Raw genomic sequence first — 21,782 nt, 5'->3', positions numbered from 1 at the left:
GTGACATTGTCTATAGGGCAGTATTGGATCAGTGACGTGTATAGGGCGGTATTAGACATGGTATACGGTTCGGTATTGGAGCGGTGACATTGTCTATAGGGCAGTATTGGATCAGTGACGTGTATAGGACGGTATTAGACATGGTATACGGTTCGGTATTAGACGGTGACATTGTCTATAGGGCAGTATTGGATCAGTGACGTGTATAGGACGGTATTAGACATGGTGTACGGTTCGGTATTAGAGCAGTACATTGTCTATAGGGCAGTATTGGATCAGTGACGTGTATAGGGCGGTATTAGACATGGTATACGGTTCGGTATTAGACGGTGGCATTGTCTATAGAGCAGTATTGGATCAGTGACGTGTATAGGGCGGTATTAGACATGGTGTACGGTTCGGTATTAGACGGTGACATTATCTATAGGGCAGTATTGGATCAGTGACGTGTATAGGGCGGTATTAGACATTGTATACGGTTCGGTATTAGAGCGGTGGCATTGTCTATAGAGCAGTATTGGATCAGTGACGTGTATAGGGCAGTATTAGATATGGTGTACGGTTCGGTATTAGACGGTGGCATTGTCTATAGGGCAGTATTGGATCAGTGACGTGTATAGGACGGTATTAGACATGGTATACGGTTCGGTATTAGACGGTGACATTGTCTATAGGGCAGTATTGGATCAGTGACGTGTATAGGGCAGTATTAGATATGGTGTACGGTTCGGTATTAGACGGTGGCATTGTCTATAGGGCAGTATTGGATCAGTGACGTGTATAGGACGGTATTAGACATGGTATACGGTTCGGTATTAGACGGTGACATTGTCTATAGGGCAGTATTGGATCAGTGACGTGTATAGGGCGCTATTAGACATGATGTACGGTTCGGTATTAGACGGTGACATTGTCTATAGGGCAGTATTGGATCAGTGACGTGTATAGGGCGGTATTAGACATGGTATACGGTTCGGTATTGGAGCGGTGACATTGTCTATAGGACAGTATTGGATCAGTGATGTGTATAGGACGGTATTAGACATGGTATACGGTTCGGTATTAGACGGTGACATTGTCTATAGAGCAGTATTGGATCAGTGACGTGTATAGGGCTGTATTAGACATGGTATACGGTTCGGTATTGGAGCGGTGACATTGTCTATAGGGCAGTATTGGATCAGTGATGTGTATAGGACGGTATTAGACATGGTATACGGTTCGGTATTAGACGGTGACATTGTCTATAGGGCAGTATTGGATCAGTGACGTGTATAGGACGGTATTAGACATGGTGTACGGTTCGGTATTAGAGCAGTACATTGTCTATAGGGCAGTATTGGATCAGTGACGTGTATAGGGCGGTATTAGACATGGTATACGGTTCGGTATTAGACGGTGGCATTGTCTATAGAGCAGTATTGGATCAGTGACGTGTATAGGGCGGTATTAGACATGGTGTACGGTTCGGTATTAGACGGTGACATTATCTATAGGGCAGTATTGGATCAGTGACGTGTATAGGGCGGTATTAGACATTGTATACGGTTCGGTATTAGAGCGGTGGCATTGTCTATAGAGCAGTATTGGATCAGTGACGTGTATAGGGCGGTATTAGACATTGTATACGGTTCGGTATTAGAGCGGTGGCATTGTCTATAGAGCAGTATTGGATCAGTGACGTGTATAGGGCGGTATTAGACATGGTGTACGGTTCGGTATTAGACGGTGACATTATCTATAGGGCAGTATTGGATCAGTGACGTGTATATGGAGGTATTAGACATGGTGTACGGTTCGGTATTAGACGGTGACATTGTCTATAGAGCAGTATTGGATCAGTGACGTGTATATGGAGGTATTAGACATGGTGTACGGTTCGGTATTAGAGCGGTGGCATTGTCTATAGAGCAGTATAGGATCAGTGACGTGTATAGGACGGTATTAGACATGGTGTACGGTTCGGTATTGGAGCGGTGACATTGTCTATAGGGCAGTATAGGATCAGTGACATGTATAGGGCGGTATTAGACATGGTGTACGGTTCGGTATTAGACGGTGACATTGTCTATAGAGCAGTATAGGATCAGTGACGTGTATAGGACGGTATTAGACATGGTGTACGGTTCGGTATTAGATGGCGACGTGTTCGGGGTCAGGGTAGAAGTGACACCTTGTAGGGTCACTGTGGCAGTAGTGACGGGCGGCTGCATTGGGTGGGCCGCTCACCATCACACCCCTCTGCTTCGGTGGTTGTCATGGATATGATGAGACACAAATGCAAGGAACAAAGGGTCTCGTCCTGCAGACAGCAGCGGCTGGAGGGGTCATTGTACCCAGCGGAGCGTTACTGTGAGCTGGGCCAGGATGAGGACGCCACGGCCGCTGCCACAGCTATATCTACTGCTGATGATTATGGCTCCGACCTGCCCCCTACAGACAGGTATCGGGGTCTCTGCGGGGTCCTGTGGGGCTCGTGTTGTTGGGTCGTGTTCAGACACGGGCAGTGATCCAGAGAGGAGGGAGACGTGAAGCTCGGAGGAGCCACGCTGAGGGACGACTCGTGACGGAGGGCTCCTGTTATATATGCGGCTGATGGGGGTCCCCTGCACCTGTTGGGGGTCTTACTCCATCCATATTTCTTGGGGGTTTTCCTCATCTTTTGGGGATTTTTCTTTCTTATTTTGTCAGTGACATCTGAAATCCAAAGTAGAAGCCTGAAAATTTATTATACGCACTTATATGTCGCCGTCATATACCACAGCGCTGCACAAACATCATCACTGTCCCCATCGGGGCTCAAATCCACATCCCCATCTGTAGTTGTGTGAAGAAACATGGGGAGAACATACAACCTCCTGCACGTCGTCCAGCACTGCGAGGCCGCGAAGCTACCCACTGAGCCACCACGCCACTAACCACTGAGCCGCCGCGCCGCTACCCACTGAGCCACCACGCCACTAACCACTGAGCCGCCGCGCCGCTACCCACTGAGCCACCACGCCACTAACCACTGAGCCGCCGCGCCGCTACCCACTGAGCCACCGCGCCACTAACCACTGAGCCGCCGCGCCACTACCCACTGAGCCACCGCGCCACTAACCACTGAGCCGCCGCGCCACTACCCACTGAGCCACCACGCCACTAACCACTGAGCCACCGCGCCACTAACCACTGAGCCGCCGCGCCACTACCCACTGAGCCACCACGCCACTAACCACTGAGCCGCCGCGCCGCTACCCACTGAGCCACCACGCCACTAACCACTGAGCCGCCGCGCCGCTACCCACTGAGCCACCACGCCACTAACCACTGAGCCGCCGCGCCGCTACCCACTGAGCCACCGCGCCACTAACCACTGAGCCGCCGCGCCACTACCCACTGAGCCACCGCGCCACTAACCACTGAGCCGCCGCGCCACTACCCACTGAGCCACCGCGCCACTAACCACTGAGCCACCGCGCCACTAACCACTGAGCCGCCGCGCCACTACCCACTGAGCCACCGCGCCACTACCCACTGAGCCACCGCGCCACTACCCACTGAGCCGCCGCGCCGCTAACCACTGAGCCGCCGCGCCTCTAACCACTGAGCCACCGCGCCACTAACCACTGAGCCGCCGCGCCGCTACCCACTGAGCCACCACGCCACTAACCACTGAGCCGCCGCGCCGCTACCCACTGAGCCACCACGCCACTAACCACTGAGCCGCCGCGCCGCTACCCACTGAGCCACCGCGCCACTAACCACTGAGCCGCCGCGCCACTACCCACTGAGCCACCGCGCCACTAACCACTGAGCTGCCGCGCCACTACCCACTGAGCCACCGCGCCACTAACCACTGAGCCACCGCGCCACTAACCACTGAGCCGCCGCGCCACTACCCACTGAGCCACCGCGCCACTACCCACTGAGCCACCGCGCCACTACCCACTGAGCCGCCGCGCCGCTAACCACTGAGCCGCCGCGCCTCTAACCACTGAGCCACCGCGCCACTACCCACTGAGCCACCGCGCCACTAACCACTGAGCCGCCGCGCCACTACCCACTGAGCCACCGCGCCGCTAACCACTGAGCCGCCGCGCCTCTAACCACTGAGCCACCGCGCCACTAACCACTGAGCCGCCGCGCCGCTACCCACTGAGCCACCGCGCCACTAACCACTGAGCCGCCGCGCCGCTACCCACTGAGCCACTGCGCCACTAACCACTGAGCCGCCGCGCCGTTAACCACTGAGCCACCGCGCCTCTACCCACTGAGCCACTGCGCCACTAACCACTGAGCCGCCGCGCCGCTAACCGCTGAGCCACCGCGCCTCTAACCACTGAGCCACTGCACTGCTAACCACTGAGCCACCTCGCCTCTAACCACTGAGCCACCGCGCCTCTACCCACTGAGCCACCGCGCCACTAACCACTGAGCCGCCGCGCCGCTACCCACTGAGCCACCGCGCCACTAACCACTGAGCCGCCGCGCCGCTACCCACTGAGCCACCGCGCCTCTACCCACTGAGCCACTGCGCCACTAACCACTGAGCCGCCGCGCCGCTAACCACTGAGCCACCGCGCCTCTAACCACTGAGCCACTGCACTGCTAACCACTGAGCCACCGCGCCTCTAACCACTGAGCCACCGCGCCTTTACCCACTGAGCCACCGCGCCACTAACCACTGAGCCGCCGCGCCGCTACCCACTGAGCCACCGCGCCACTAACCACTGAGCCGCCGTGCCGCTACCCACTGAGCCACCGCGCCTCTAACCACTGAGCCACCGCGCCGCTACCCACTGAGCCGCCGCGCCTCTAACCACTGAGCCACCGCGCCTCTAACCACTGAGCCACCGCACCTCTAACCACTGAGCCACTGCACTGCTAACCACTGAGCCACCTCGCCTCTAACCACTGAGCCACCGCGCCTCTACCCACTGAGCCACCGCGCCACTAACCACTGAGCCGCCGCGCCGCTACCCACTGAGCCACCGCGCCACTAACCACTGAGCCGCCGCGCCGCTACCCACTGAGCCACCGCGCCTCTACCCACTGAGCCACTGCGCCACTAACCACTGAGCCGCCGCGCCGCTAACCACTGAGCCACTGCACTGCTAACCACTGAGCCACCGCGCCTCTAACCACTGAGCCGCCGCGCCTCTAACCACTGAGCCGCCGCGCCGCTACTCACTGAGCCGCCGCGCCTCTAACCACTGAGCCGCCGCGCCTCTAACCACTGAACCACCGCACCTCTAACAACTGAGCCACCGCGCCTCTAACCACTGAGCCACTGCACTGCTAACCACTGAGCCACCTCGCCTCTAACCACTGAGCCACCGCGCCTCTACCCACTGAGCCACCGCGCCACTAACCACTGAGCCGCCGCGCCGCTACCCACTGAGCCACCGCGCCGCTAACCACTGAGCCGCCGCGCCGCTACCCACTGAGCCACCGCGCCTCTAACCACTGAGCCACCGCGCCTCTAACCACTGAGCCACCGCGCCTCTAACCACTGAGCCACCGCGCCTCTAACCACTGAGCCACCGCGCCTCTAACCACTGAGCCACCGCGCCTCTAACCACTGAGCCACCGCGCCTCTAACCACTGAGCCGCCGCGCCGTTAACCACTGAGCCACCGCGCCTCTACCCACTGAGCCACTGCGCCACTAACCACTGAGCCGCCGCGCCGCTAACCGCTGAGCCACCGCGCCTCTAACCACTGAGCCACTGCACTGCTAACCACTGAGCCACCTCGCCTCTAACCACTGAGCCACCGCGCCTCTACCCACTGAGCCACCGCGCCACTAACCACTGAGCCGCCGCGCCGCTACCCACTGAGCCATCGCGCCACTAACCACTGAGCCGCCGCGCCGCTACCCACTGAGCCACCGCGCCTCTACCCACTGAGCCACTGCGCCACTAACCACTGAGCCGCCGCGCCGCTAACCACTGAGCCACCGCGCCTCTAACCACTGAGCCACTGCACTGCTAACCACTGAGCCACCGCGCCTCTAACCACTGAGCCACCGCGCCTTTACCCACTGAGCCACCGCGCCACTAACCACTGAGCCGCCGCGCTGCTACCCACTGAGCCACCGCGCCACTAACCACTGAGCCGCCGTGCCGCTACCCACTGAGCCACCGCGCCTCTACCCACTGAGCCACCGCGCCTCTAACCACTGAGCCACCGCGCCTCTAACCACTGAGTCGCCGCGCCTCTAACCAGTACACTGTGTTCCAAAGTATTATGCACAGCAGAGTTTTCAATCTTTTCATTTTAATAAAGACCAAAAAAATGGTCATTTGTGAAATTATAAGCATTAGCCGGTTATTACACACTGAAATCAAACAGTTTACAACTCAAAGCTTTATTCTAGGTGATGTTACATTTGCACATAGGACCCCTTGTTGGAAAGGAGCTTCTGAACTCTCTCGCCCATTGAATTTGTCAGGTTTTGGATGGTTTCTGCTTCAATTGTTTTGCATGAGGACAGAATACCCTCCCAGAGCTGTTGCTTAGATGTGAACTGCCTCCCGCCATCATAGACACTCCTTTTGATGATGCTCCAGAGGTTCTCAATGGGGTTGAAGTCAGGGGAGCATGGGGGTCACACCATAAGTTTGTCCCCTTTTATGCCCATATCAGCCAGAGATGCAGATGTGTTATGTGCAGCATGAGACGGGGCATTATCATGCAGAAAAATGATCTTGCTGCGGAATACACGGTTCTTCTTCTTGAACCATGGAAGGAAGTGCTGTTTGAGAAAATCCACATACATTATGGAGTTCATCTTTAGCGCCTTCAGGGATCCTAAAGGGGCCGACAATCTCTCTCCCCATGATTCCAGCCCAAAACATTACTCCACCTCCTCCTTGTTAGCGCCGTAGCCATGTTTGCATGGGGTGTCTGTAGCGCCCCGAGGGTTCGGCCGCTACAGGAGTATTGCACCTCTGCCAGAGGTGTGATATCCCACTCCCGGGTAAGGATGGAGTATGGACCAGGGCTCAGTTAGCTGCATGCAGCACACACACCCCATTTCCGAGGGACAGCTCAACGGTGCTCCCACTAGACAGAAGTGCAGGCACGACCGACCATGTCCCTGGCTGGAGTGGGGAGGGAGGGGTGGAACACCCAGTGCTGTAGGGGCAGATAGGGGGCGGTTCCTGAGCATAGGAAGGAGCTCATTGGTTGCTGGTCATCTGGGCTCATGGCTAGAGGGAAGTATAAAAGGTGGGCACCATCTTAGTTCTGGGAGAAGACAGTCAGAGGAGAAGACAGGGAGTAGAGGCTCTGTAGGAGCTCTGCTCCAGAGGCAGGCCTAGAGAAAAGGCCAGAGCCTGAGAGGAGAAGGAGAAGTGGGCCTGGAGAAGAGGCCGAGGGAAGGAGGAGAAGACAGAACAGGAAAGAAGGAGAAGAGAGAGAGAAACAGAAGGGCTCAGGAACAAGAAGGTGGAAGGGACCCTAAAAACCCACGAGAATCCAGGGTGCAGGGTCAGGCAGATTAAGGGTGCCGGATCCCAAGTTGGTGGAGGAGAAACAACCCTCAGCCAAAGACCGGACGTCGTGATCATTTATTGGTGCGATACCTCATCAAACCTGCTAGGAAGGCACCATATAGGACAGCGAAGGACGGGGCCCACGTTTAACCGCACAAGTCCGTGGCAGCTGGACAAAAGTGGGTCACTGGTGAGGCAGGCCAGAGAAAGGAAAGAAGGGGGTCCTGTGCCATGCTCCTGAACTGCCTGAGAGCTGACCGAGCCCCTCACCTGGTGGACGCAGCACGGCTCGGGCAGTCACTACCTGTACAGAAGTCACCTGGAGTACCTGAACTGTGAGTAAAAGACGTTGGACTGCAGTACGTTGTCTGTGTGCTCTTTCGCTCCTCCAGCACTACCAGTACTGGGACTCTCACCACAATCACTCCCACCATCCACTACACTGCCCTGGGGCCGCACTCTTCCCGTGGGGAGTCACACCATCCCAGCTGCATACATCATCAGCCCCAGCGGTCTGCATGCAGCGGCGGTTCCTAATAACCGCAATCCACAGGTGGCGTAGTCGGACATCGCTTAAAACATCTAAAAGACTGCCACTGGTCTGACCACCCTGAGCCACGGGACTGGGTCGCCACCACTACCCCCATTGTCTCCCTATTGCCCGGTTCCGGGTGCCCCACAGCCCATGGGGCGAGTCATGTCCATCAACCAGCCATCCTCCACTCCATCCATCTGGACCATCGAGATCATTTTTCTGCATGATAATGCCCCGTCTCATGCTGCACATAACACATCTGCATCTCTGGCTGCTATGGGCATAAAAGGGGACAAACTTATGGTGTGGCCCCCATGCTCCCCTGACCTCAACCCCATTGAGAATCTCTGGAGCATCATCAAAAGGAGTGTCTATGATGGCGGGAGGCAGTTCACATCTAAGCAACAGCTCTGGGAGGGTATTCTGTCCTCATGCAAAACAATTAAAGCAGAAACCATCCAAAACCTGACAAATTCAATGGACGAGAGAGTTCAGAAGCTCCTTTCCAACAAGGGGTCCTATGTGCAAATGTAACATCACCTAGAATAAAGGTTTGAGTTGAAAACTGTTTGATTTCAGTGTGTAATAACCGGCTAATGCTTATAATTTCACAAATGACCATTTTTTTGTTCTTTATTAAAATGAAAAGGTTGAAAACTCTGCTGTGCATAATAATTTGGAACACAGTGTAAGCCACCGTGCCTCTAACCACTGAGCCACCGCGCCACTAACCACTGAACCGCTAACCACTGAGCCACCGCGCCACTAACCACTGAACCGCTAACCACTGAGCCACCGTGCCTCTAACCACTGAGCCACCGCGCCGCTATCCACTGAACCGCTAACCACTGAGCCACCGTGCCTCTAACCACTGAGCCACCATGTGTGATACGTGGTATCTGATCTCTGTCCTGTATATACTGTGGTGTGTGATACGCGGTATCTGATCTCCGTCCTGTATATACTGTGGTGTGTGATACGCAGTATCTGATCTCCGTCCTGTATATACTGTGGTGTGTGATACGTGGTATCTGATCTCCTGTATATACTGTGATGTGTGATATGCGGTATCTGATCCCCGTCCTGTATATACTGTGGTTGTCAGGCAAAATGTATTTTTGTCCAAGTTTTAAAAATGAGAGATGTCCTAAATTTCCACCCCCTGTCTATTTGTAAGACATAGAACTCAGTGCTTTCCCCCACATCAGGAATTTTTATTACCACCATAAAATCTCAGCGAAGAGCAAACCTTCTAGTCTAAACTGGAAATTCCCTCCAAAATCCTATTGTTTAAAAGTTTGTACAGTTAATGTAGAATTTAATAAGGCACATGACTGTCACAAATCCAGGGACCACATTTTTGGAATGCTCACCTTTTTCCGATTACAATGGTATATCTTGCATGGCTGCAAAACCGCCGGAAACCCGGGAAATGGTTTCTTAGCTTCTGAGCGTCCTAGGTATATCATATTTGATATCCATCTGCATGAATATTAGTGACGGCAAACATGATGTCTCCATCTTGGATGTGCGACCCCCCCACACCAAGATATGAAAGATGGAGGATTTTTATGTCTTATGCAGCTGGGTGGCTTCACAAAACCGGGCCCTTTTGTGAGGTAAGCGATATGGGTGTCTCCTGGTGTTTTGACCCCTTACTAAAAACCAGAACGGCCATAAGCCAGCAGATTCTTGCCAGGGACGTCAGACGCATGCACACCTCACTGCGTGGAAGAATCGCATCAAATTTCCGGGGAGCCGTCCCCCCGCAGAATCTGAGACCATCACCTCGTGGCGCAGGTTTTGCTATTACTTATCCCTTTTATTTTAATAACTGTTTACGCATATATGTAAATTGTCTCCTTTATATTATCTTGTATATCTTTTGTAAACACTGCCCACTTTTGGGAGTAAATCATTATTATTTACCAGCTTCGTTCTTCTTGTCCTATGTCGAGCAAACACGTTCCTCACCCGCTAATTCACGTTACCTAACGGGTACCCGATCCACCTGTTAAGCGATCGGTGGTGGCAGTATACCAGTATTTATGTGATATTGTGGTTTGAGGGTGGCTGGACGGAGGTATATATACGTTCCTGGAAGGAACTGGTGGTATATATGCGTCCTGTCACATCACGTGCCACAATAGTCGACATAAATTAGAGCAGCTGCTCTAGAGGGCTAAGGATAAGGGGGCGCCAGAGGGCTGCAAGGTCTGACCAAGTGTGTTTTCATGACACCCATCTTTTCCATCTGGCCCAGACCGACACGACAGCTTCTCCAGCCAGGACTCATATACAGAGATTACAACAAATCTTACCCGCACGCCGCAAGGTTCAGACAGGGGCGAGAAAGGTTACATGAATTCTTTGGAATCCTGGGGGAACCGTTACTCAGGGCGACCAAAGACCATGTGCTGCAGCTTCTCTCAGGCACAGACCAAAAGTTTGGACACACCTTCTCATTTAAAGATTTTTCTGTATTTTCATGACTATGAAAATTGTACATTCACACTGAAGGCATCAAAACTATGAATTACCACATGTGGAATTATATACTTACCAAAAAAGTGTGAAACAACTGAAAATATGTCTTATATTCTAGGGTCTTCACAGTAGCCACCTTTTGCTTTGATGACTGCTTTGCACACTCTTGGCATTCTCTTGATGAGCTTCAAGAGGTAGTCACCGGAAATGGTCTTCACTTCACAGGTGTGCCCTGTCAGGTTTAATAAGTGGGATTTCTTGCCTTATAAATGGGGTTGGGACCATCAGTTGTGTTGTGCAGAAGTCTGGTGGATACACAGCTGATAGTCCTACTGAATAGACTGTTAGAATTTGTATTATGGCAAGAAAAAGGCAGCTAAGTAAAGAAAAACGAGTGGCCATCATTACTTTAAGAAATGAAGGTCAGTCAGTCCGAAAAATTGGGCAAACTTTGAATGTGTCCCCAAGTGCAGTTGCAAGAACCATCAAGCCCTACAAAGAAACTGGCTCACATGAGGACCACCCCAGGAAAGGAAGACCAAGAGTCACCTCTGCTTCTGAGGATAAGTTTATCCGAGTCATCAGCCTCAGAAATCGCAGGTTAACAGCAGCTCAGATTAGAGACCAGGTCAATGCCACACAGAGTTCTAGCAGCAGACACATCTCTACAACAACTGTTAAGAGGAGACTTTGTGCAGCAGGCCTTCATGGTAAAATACCTGCTAAGAAACCACTGCTAAGGACAGGCAACAAGCAGAAGAGACTTGTTTGGGCTAAAGAACACAAGGAATGGACATTAGACCAGTGGAAATCTGTGCTTTGGTCTGAGGAGTCCAAATTTGAGATCTTTGGTTCCAACCACCATGTCTTTGTGCGACGCAGAACAGGTGAACGGATGGACTCTACATGCCTGGTTCCCACCGTGAAGCATGGAGGGGGAGGTGTGATGGTGTGGGGGGGCTTTGCTGGTGACACTGTTGGGGATTTATTCAAAATTGAAGGCATACTGAACCAGCATGGCTACCACAGCATCTTGCAGCGGCATGCTATTCCATCCGGTTTGCGTCTAGTTGGACCATCATTTATTTTTCAACAGGACAATGATCCCAAACACCTCCAGGCTGTGTAAGGACTATTTGACCAAGACGGAGAGTGATGGGGGGCTACCCCAGATGACCTGGCCTCCACAGTCACCAGACCTGAACCAATTCGAGATGGTTTGGGGTGAGCTGGACCGCAGAGTGAAGGCAAAAGGGCCAACAAGTGCTAAGCATCTCTGGGAACTCCTTCAAGATTGTTGGAAGACCATTTCCGGTGACTACCTCTTGAAGCTCATCAAGAGAATGCCAAGAGTGTGCCAAGCAGTCATCAAAGCAAAAGGGGGCTACTGTGAAGACCCTAGAATATAAGACATATTTTCAGCTGTTTCACACTTTTTTGTTAAGTATATAATTCCACATGTGGTAATTCATAGTTTTGATGCCTTCAGTGTAAATGTACAATTTTCATAGTCATGAAAATACAGAAAAATCTTTAAATGAGAAGGTGTGTCCAAACTTTTGGTCTGTACTGTAGGTGTGGGGGTCGTGATGACATTCCACTCGTCCTCCAGTCACTCCAAATTCAAACTATGAGCATGGGTCAACCATTCAAAGAATGAGTCAGACAACAAGCTGGTTCAAGCTCAGAGCAGCTCAGAAGACTACTACAGACAACGTTCTCAGCAATGTTCTGTGTTTATTTTTTACATGCACAAACCTAAATACACTACATAATGGGGAGGGGAAAGGGGTTGTCCGGAGCGGGGTAAGCCATGAAAGTCCAGTGTCTGGCCACTCCTGATTGGTCCTCATCTCCTTATCTCAGTCTCTGGGCAGATATTGCAGCCGTCAGCTTATAATCTTGTTTCGTTTCTCTGAAATAAGTCTTGGCAACACTGGAACTGTCTTAGTTTAAATTTCGATTTGAGTAATACGTAGCAAGGAAAGCTTATTGTTATAAGACACAAAATGGTGGTTAGTACATTAGCAAAAAAACATAAAAGTTACAAAAGTATAAAAGTTACAAAAATATATATTCTCTTTTACCCCGACATTCCCCCCTAAACACTAAGCTTTCCTTTGCTTTGGGGCCTTTGAGACTGTCCATGTGTGGGGAGAGGGGAGGTGGATTTCTTCACCCAATCATCTTAGAAGCTGCCCCCTTATGGGACGCCCCCAGACAATCGAGCCCTATCCTGGATGACACATGGAGTTCTCCCAACTGTCCCTAAACTAAATCTCTCAATTGGACTTTGTCATGGGGGGGGCTGGTCAGGCTTGTTCAAAGGAGTGTATTTCTCCATATCTTCTCTTGATTCAGAAAGGTCCCGGAGGTTGGGACAGCATTGGTTATAGCTTTCCTGTATAAGGGGACTATGCAGCACAGGACCACCAGGCCCAATACTAGTAGACCTCCCATTACTAGACAAACTTGTTGGAGGAATCCCTTGAGCCCTCCCAACCAACCTGAGAAGAAGGAGGTATCTACCCCTGTGTGGTAGCTGTCCACCCTGGGACAGACAGTAAGCATATGGAAAGGATATAGAAGAAGGTAGTCATCTTTTATAGACTCGTTTTGTCTCTCTTGCAGTGGGAGGCGTGAATCCAGGTGCTCTTGCCCTCAAGCTTCAGAGCCGTCGGGGTGGTGAGAAGCACAGTGTACGGTCCCTCGAACCGCGGCTGGAGGCAGTCTTTCCGGACAAACTTCTTCACATACACTAGATCGCCTGGGATGAAATCATGTACTGCATCACCTGTAGATTCTGGGAGAGAAGCAGATACTGGAGAGCGGGTGTTAGTCAATTCTCTAGACAAGGCAATCACAAATTTTACCACTCTATCATGTGTTTCAGACAACTCTTGGGGCCTAATCTCTCCTATCTTGGGTGGGGTCCCAAACAAAATTTTATAGGGAGTCAGCCCATGTTTGGCCTGAGGAGTGTGTGTGATATGATACAGTACTATGGGGAGTAGGTCGGGCCAGGGGAGGGGATGATCTTGGGTCATTTTCAAGAGCTGGGTCTTGAGTGTGGAATTCATCCTCTCCACTTTGCCTGAACTGGCAGGATGGTATGGAGTGTGGAGGCCCAAATCTGTTCCCAACATGTTCCAGAGTTCTTCGTAGATATTTGCTGTGAAAGCTGGTCCTTGATCCGATTCTATGACTTGGGGAACTCCAAATCTGCAGGCAATTTCAGTGATCAGTTTCTTGGCTGTGACTTTAGCAGTCATGTTCACAACCGGGTAGGCCTCGGGCCAGGCTGAGAACATATCCACGGCTACCAAAACGTACTCCTATTTTCCTGCTTTAGGCATTTGGATATGGTCGACTTGTATTCTCTGCCAAGGGTAGTCTGGTTTAGCCAGGTGTTGGAGAGGGACCCGTGCCGTACACGTTGGGTTGCAGGTAGCGCAGACAGAGCAGGATTTTGAGTACGCAGTCACAGTGGAAGAGATTCCGGGTGCAAAGTACAGTTTCTTGATACATGCCAAGGCTTGATTCTTTCCTCTGTGTGTAGGCCCGTGAGCCCATGCTGCCACAGCTGAGTACATGCGTCTAGGCAAGCAAGGCTTCCCATCCACTTGGTAAAGAGTCGAGTTGACCTTTGAATCTTTGCGACCTGCCAGCACAGCTCCTGCCGCTTTCCATTGCTTGACTTCTTCAGTGGGGGTCTTCCTTTGTTCCTCACACAATTTTTCTTCAGGCATCCTGACCCCCCTGGATTCCACTCGTGTCTCCGCTGGACTTGTATGGTCTTCCGCCGGCTGTTCTTTGGCCCTTGCTCTAGTGAGCGCCACAGCTACGGTTTGCAGGGTTTCCCCCATCTCTTCTTCCTTTTCCTGCCACTTTGATGACACATTCTCCACTGCTGCAGTCTTGGCTGCTTGGTCAGCTAGGTGGTTGCCCCTGGCTTCTCTGGATTCTAGTCTTCCATGAGCCTTGACCTTCATAACAGCAACCTGAATGGGTAGTTCCAGGGCCTTCATTAGGGCCTTAATCCATGAGGCATGTTTCACTGGTGTACCTGCAGCTGTGATGAATCCTCTAGACTTCCACAAGAGTCCAGAATCATTGCAAATTCCATGTCCATACCTGGAATCGGTATATATATATTCGCCTTTGTTCCTGCTGCCAGGTGGCAGGCCTCTGTGAGAGCCACAAGTTCAGCTTCTTGTGCAGACATGTATGGTGGTAGAGCTTCAGCCTTGAGGACTGTTAGGTCCGTTGTGACAGCATATCCCGTGTGGAACTTCCCTTGAGGGTCTGCGAGCCGGGATCCATCAGTCCATAGGTGCAAGGCAGGGTCTGCGAGCGGATGTGCCACCATATTCTCTGGAGCAGAAGTCTCTTCCTGCAAAATTTTTATACAATCATGAGGTTCCACCAATGGACCTTCACCCTCTTGACCTTCCCCCCTAGAAGGTGGAAGCAAAGTGGCAGGATTGATAGTCAGACATCTGGTAAATGTTATATTGGAGGGCAACAATAGGGAACACTGCAGCCGCAGGTGTCTTTGGTTGGTGAGATGTTTCGGAGATGTTTGTTGCAGAACAGCTGAGAGATCATGGCCAGCCTGTATAACTAGATCATGTCCAAGGACGATATCAGCTGACTTGTCAAGGAGGATGTGAGCAGCGTGGACCGCCTTAAGGCACGTGGGGGCAGTTCGGGCGACAGGGTCCAGGCGGGCTGAGTAGTAGCCCAAAGGCCGATACTTATGATCATAGCGTTGTGCTAGAACTCCAGAGGCATGACCTTCCGATTCTGAGACAAAAAGGTGAAATGGCTGAGTATAGTCTGGTAAGCCCAAGGCCGGGGCAGAGACAACAGCCTGTTTAAGGCGGTCAAAACATAGTCTGTGTTGATGAGAAACACGTGGATCTTCAGCATGAAGCCAAACTGAGCCTTCATCCTTGAGACAGTCATACAGAGGTTGCATGAGCTTTGAGGCATCAGGGATCCATTGCCTGCAGTAAATGATGAGGCCAAGGAAAGTCTGCATAGCGGAGTAGGTGGTTGGGAAGGTGATATCCATGATGGCTTGTTTTCTTTCTTCAGTCAGATGTCTAGCACCTTGTGATATACAATGTTGGAGGAAAATGACCTTGGGCAGACACCATTGGACTTCACCTTTCGAGACCTTACAGTTAGCTGAGTGAAGAAACCAGAGAAGGGATACTGACATCTCTGGCAAATTTTCTTCAGTGCCGCAGAGTAAAAGATCATCCACATATTGTAGAAGGGTGACCTGAGGGTTCTCTTGAACCCATGGCTCCAGAATAGACTTCATAGAATGAGTGAATTGGTTAGGAGAGTTCTGGGCTCTTTGCGGAGTCCTGGTCCATGTAAGCTGTGCTCCTTGGAAGGTGAAGGCAGAAAGAAACCACGAATCTTCATGTAAGGGTATACTGAAGAAGGCGTTGGCCAGATCTAACACCGTAAACAAGGTGGCCGTTGGAGGCAGCTGAGACAAGAGGGTGTTTGGGTTAGGTACCACTAGAGTTTCTAAAATGGTAGCTGCATTGACGGCTCTGAGATCCTGAACCAACCGGTATCTTGGAGACTCTCCCGGAACGGTTTTCTTTTTTACAGGAAAGAGGGGTGTATTGCATGGAGATACACATCTGACAAGGACTCCTGATTCCAGGAGGGAAGCGATTTGGGTACCCAAGCTTTGTTCTTGTGCAGCCTTGAGGGGGTATTGTGGCAACCGTGGGTACCTGTGTCCAGGCTTGAGGTGTACTCGGACCGGGGGAACCTGCAGGAGGCCGACGTCCTCTGGCCCACTGGACCACAGAGAGTGAGGGAACTGTGAGATATCAAGAAGAGTGTGAGGTTGTATGGTCATCATCATGAGAGGGAAGGCTTTAAGAACACAGCGGTCTTCAGTCCCTTGTTCGGAATGAGGGTCCCGCAAAAGAAGCTCCATACCATGGTTTCCGAAGGTAATTGTTGCCTTCATCCGCTCTAAGAGATCGGCTCCCAACAGATTGACAGGGCAAGTTTCAGAGACCAAGAATCTTGTGAGTACTCCGGTGAACGGTCCTGCAGACACAGGGACTGTGAGTGGAGAGGAAATATGTTGGCCTTCCACCCCAACACAGGTGAGGGCATCCGGTGATAGGGATACAGAAGGAGGGAGCTGTGCAGAGGAAATGACAGATGTGGCCGCCCCAGTGTCCACCAGGAACTCCAGTGGTTGATGGTCCACCTGTAAAGTGACAGTCCCACAGCCGGCCGTGAGATGCGTAGCCGGGAAAGTGGACACTGGTTGACCGAGCCGTCATTGGCGTGGATGAGATGGTTCACGGGAAGGTCCATGGTTGTGTGGACCGTCACGGAACGACCGGTCATGGTACTGTCTGCGGGTTGGACAGTCTCTGAGGATGTGGTCAAGGCTACCACACTCCCAACACAACATTCGTCCTTCAGAATCACGAGATTGTCTTCTGTTTCTAGATGGTCCCTTGTCATCTCTTCTGTCTTGTTTTCTATATGTGGGAGGAGTATCATCACCTGTGTCTTTAACCATTACCCACTTGATTCCATGTTGGTTGCCAGGGGGTGGGTAGCTTTCATGAGCTTGATATACCATGGCAGGAGCGGTTTTCTTCTTTGGCTTAGTATCCTTTTCCATTTTTAGCATTGATTTTTGGAAAGCTTTAACGATGTCCACCGCGTCGTTGAAAGAAGAAGAACGAATCTCGGGCCGTACTCTCAGGACTTCATCTCTGAGAGCGTCTTGTAGGCCATCTACTAGGGCCTGAACCAACAGGGCGGCCTGCGTCTTGACGTGAGGACTGTATCCGAGATCCTCAAAATGCATGCTGAGTCTTGCAGCATATCTTTCCACAGAGTCATCAGGGTCTTGTTGAACATCTTGTACAGACCCAGCTTGATCTGACAAGCGATTCTGAGCCCAGGCCTTTAACTGTTTCATGTATTCTAGGCCAGATTCATACGTACTAAGGGATCCTGCTTTTGTGGAATCCATGGCCTTTTGAAAGCTCTCCGTTTTCGGCTAAGTGAGCCTGGCATTCTGCAGCCAGAGTGGAACCAGCAGCAAGGGCAATTTTACGAGCCAATCCTCCAGCATGGCTCATACGGGTGTTTGCAGGGTTGATTATGGCCCCCACCAGATGTGTAAGGATGTCACCATAGCCTATTGACAGAGTGACAGGGTGTCCTGATGGGTCTACTAGATTCCGGGAGCGGCAGGGGTCTCAGACTTCTGAGGGGCTGGGGGGTGGTGCTCTTTCAGCAGTTGCTTGGAGGAAGGGCCGGAGTACGGGTAATGGATGTGGGGTGAAGGATGCCATAGGAGACGTATGGGGTAAAGGAGGGGGGGGGCTGGAGTATCTTGAGCCCATCCCTCATCTGGCTCCGTATCGTCTTGAGTAACAGTATGTTGGCGGAGGGAGAGCAGTCTGGCCTGAAATTCTGGGGAGTTGAGGAGGATATCCCCAGGGTTGTGGGTGACTCCCATAGGAAACAGGGGAAGCGTTGTCACATTAGTTTCAGATGGGTGCTCTGGGACTGCGGGCTTTTCCACCTGTGCTGGTGGCTGGTAATATGCACCGGACGGATCTAGTAGTGGATATAGGCCGGATTGGGGCTTTTCACAACAAGTAAGAGGTGTAGCAAGATGGCCATGGGAGGGAGGAGTTAGAGTGGAAGTGGGATTGTTCTTGGAGACAGGCTGGGCATCGTGCCATGGGCGGCCCGCCCCACAGACACAGCAGAACTCCGCCCAGGGTGGGTTTTGCTCTCCACACACCCGACACGTCCACCCCTCCGGTGACTTGTTGTTGGTACCATTATAGGGCGGTGGCTGAGGGCTCGGTGTAGTGACAGGCATCAAAGGTGCAACGGCCATTTTGGGGGCACATAACAAATCACAGTCTGCAGCTTTCATGTATCCGAACAAAGGCTCGGCATTCTCTGTCCCCCCCACACCATCTACTTCTTTCCAGCCTTCAGACTTCAAATCACTCGCTACTCTAAGATGTGCTTGAGCCTGGTGCAGAAGTCCTCACCCAGCTTTCCCAATTTCTGTGTAACACATTCTTTCTACACTGAAAACTAAAGCCTGCCTGTACTGGATAAGCTTATCATGTTATACAAATTCCTAACATTCTTCTTGCCTTCTTGCCTTCCCGTAACTCCACTAATTGGCTTAACTCCCACAGCAGCATTCCGCAACTTACGAGATCTTTCAAATTTGAATATACGCAACATTTTCTTATAGAATGCAATGATCTGTCGCGACTCAGATCACTGGTGCAGTCCACAGGTCGCCACTCCTCAGTGTAGAGCACACCTCAATACACTGATGAGATAGAGAGACACCTCAATCTATCTCCTTTCCTACCACGGCACCACCCGACAGTGTAGAGACACCTCAATACACTGATGAGATAGAGAGACACCTCAATCTATCTCCTTTCCTACCACGGCACCACCTGACAGTGTAGAGACACCTCAATACACTGTTTCCTAACCTTGACTTTACAGCAGTCTCTGTGTTAGACGAAGAGCACTCCTCAATTCGTCACAGATTCTGACAGCACAACACCTCCTTATGAGGTTTCTCTGTATAAGACGAAGAGTACACCTCAATTCGTCACAGATTCTTTCTCCCTTACACTACAATTCAGGAATGCTTTGAAACCTCGACTATCAGTTACGGGAGGCAGCTATCTAAAGAGAGTTCAGTGACCGGAGAAGGAGGAGATGGTGTTCACACGAGCACGCGCAGGCATGCGACGTCACTCGTTTTAACACTTGCTGGTTCAGGACGTGGTGCGGGACGCCTGAGGTCTCACCACTCGACCGATCACCCACCCAGATCCAACCTGACAACCCAACAGGAACCGCTGCGGCTGACACACACAGGCAAGTGAGACATATAAAACACATCTCAACTTACCGTGTTCGATGGAGGTTGATCAGGCCTCAAATTCAGCCACCGCGGTCACCACCAGGGAAATCAGCAATATGGGTCCGGGAGGGCGGCGTACCGCTAGCCACGCCGCACGTTGGGCGCCATTTGTGAGGGTCGTGATGACATTCCACTCGTCCTCCAGTCACTCCAAATTCAAACTATGAGCATGGGTCAACCATTCAAAGAATGAGTCAGACAACAAGCTGGTTCAAACTCAGAGCAGCTCAGAAGACTACTACAGACAACGTTCTCAGCAATGTTCTGTGTTTATTTTTTACATGCACAAACCTAAATACACTACATAATGGGGAGGGGAAAGGGGTTGTCCGGAGCGGGGTAAGCCATGAAAGTCCAGTGTCTGGCCACTCCTGATTGGTCCTCATCTCCTTATCTCAGTCTCTGGGCAGATATTGCAGCCGTCGGCTTATAATCTTGTTTCGTTTCTCTGAAATAAGTGTTGGCAACACTGGAACTGTCTTAGTTTAAATTTCGATTTGAGTAATACGTAGCAAGGAAAGCTTATTGTTATAAGACACAAAATGGTGGTTAGTACATTAGCAAAAAAGCGTATAAAAGTTACAAAAGTATAAAAGTTACAAAAATATATATTCTCTTTTACCCCGACATAGGTTGTTTCACTTGCTGACCAGACACACTTGACAAGAGTCCTCATAAACGGTAGAACAGTAGCATATAATAAGAAGCCGCACAGCCAGTGCAAGTTAAGTTTTATGAGCAACAGGCTCCAGTGACAAACAGTACAGTTTCCTTAGCAGCACAGCAGTTCACAGTCTTCCCAGTAGTTCAGGACAGCACAGTTCTAATGCAAAGGCACATTAATGAACACAGCATTCTTTACAGCACAGTGAGATGGAGGAGGGGGGAAGGTTTGCTGAGGGAGATGATCCCTGTGACACCACTTCTTCCAGTCCTTATCTTTCTGCCTGACAATACTCTGCACTGCTAGTTCAGTAACTCTACCTGACCTGTGCTTAGCTTCACTCCTGACTTGAATCCTTTTTAATTGCAGGGGCGCTTCTGTGAGACACAGAACACACACCCCACCTTTCTCTTCATCTGCAGTCAGACAGTAAACAACTTCACCACAATCCCCCTGGGGCTCTGCTAAGACACTCCCTGTCAGGAATTCCAACACACACAGAGGGACGACACAGGGGAGATCACGCAATATCTCGCCGTGCCGTCACGCTGTCCATATTTCGTCCAGAGTCGCGAGCACGTGATCCAGACTACTCACTACATGGATATCAGCAAGTGACCAGTGAGCGTATGGCGTCACACCTCAGGGATTCCAAAGCTTGGAATCCGTGTTTAACGCCCTCCGTACGGTCACTGTCAGCTTCACGATAGCCCAATTATTAATTTTCTCTGCCACCGCCGGACAATTTTGAAATATAATACAGGCCTGGCTGGACGCCTGCGTTTTGGTAGTGTATATGGCTTCGGGGAAGGGAACGATTATAGAACAAAAGAAACAGAACTATTAAATTTTATATTTAATCCAAAAGGGAGGCAGTGTTTAGGAAAAATATATACAAGGATGTTACAAAGGGGACATTAAAATACATATAAGAAAATTAGTTATGGTGAGTCCCAAGAATAATTAAAATCCTCAATTTATTGAAAAAAAGATTAAAAGATCAGACAGGTTGGGGATACATCTCAACGCGTTTCTGGCAGAAGCCCTTATTCACCGAGATACAGATTCCTTATGATACATGGTATAAAAACAAATAGTGACCGACCGCTGATCAATAAACACATATGTCGGCAATCAATCACACTTGAGAATAATCAGCATAATCACAAGGCTAAACCCAAGAAAGCCAGAGAAAAAAACCCACAAAAACCCCCCTAGACATTGAATTCTGTGAGATGTAATATAGATAAAGGTATCATTCCTATGGTTCATGCCATTGGGGTATTTTGTATCCAGTTTGATAATTCTGGTAGGAGGAGTTTTTTCCTCTAATAGGAATATCCACTTTTTTCTAACCCATAAAATGAAAAATGATTTCATTCCCCTTCACGTCTCTCTGCAGAATGCTCGCATGCCCCTGGATAGGAGGCGTTCTTGTTCTTGATGTTGGGGACATGTTCTCCATCCTTTTCTTTGCGTATCGTGCAGCCAATGTATTTTAATTTTACATTCTTTGCAAAATATACAACACACAACATAGTTAGTTTTTTTTTTGCAATTCATAAATCTTTTTATACCATTGGCTGCATCAGTTTTCTGCCTTTGCAGTGTATACTGACACATCGTACATC

The 21,782-nt window shown here is 50.8% G+C and overlaps 1 protein-coding gene across 1 annotated transcript in view; it reads left to right on the top strand.

Moving 5' to 3' along the window:
• Positions 1–2,271: 2,271 nt before the first annotated feature.
• LDLRAD2 (low density lipoprotein receptor class A domain containing 2) overlaps positions 2,272–21,782 on the top strand; it is a 43,050-nt gene continuing 23,539 nt past the window's right edge. The window contains exon 1 of the mRNA XM_073657749.1: positions 2,272–2,443. Within this exon, the coding sequence (XP_073513850.1) occupies positions 2,368–2,443 (76 nt within the window). The 5' untranslated portion in view covers positions 2,272–2,367. The remainder of the gene's footprint in view (positions 2,444–21,782) is intronic.

Source organism: Phyllobates terribilis, unplaced genomic scaffold, assembly GCF_046119375.1.
Source record: "Phyllobates terribilis strain yellow unplaced genomic scaffold, ASM4611937v1 Scaffold_12__6_contigs__length_324123572, whole genome shotgun sequence".
In the NCBI taxonomy this organism is placed as follows: domain Eukaryota; kingdom Metazoa; phylum Chordata; class Amphibia; order Anura; family Dendrobatidae; genus Phyllobates; species Phyllobates terribilis.
The sequence above is the reverse complement of the archived record's forward strand: the minus strand, read 5'-3'. Positions and strand labels throughout refer to the sequence as shown.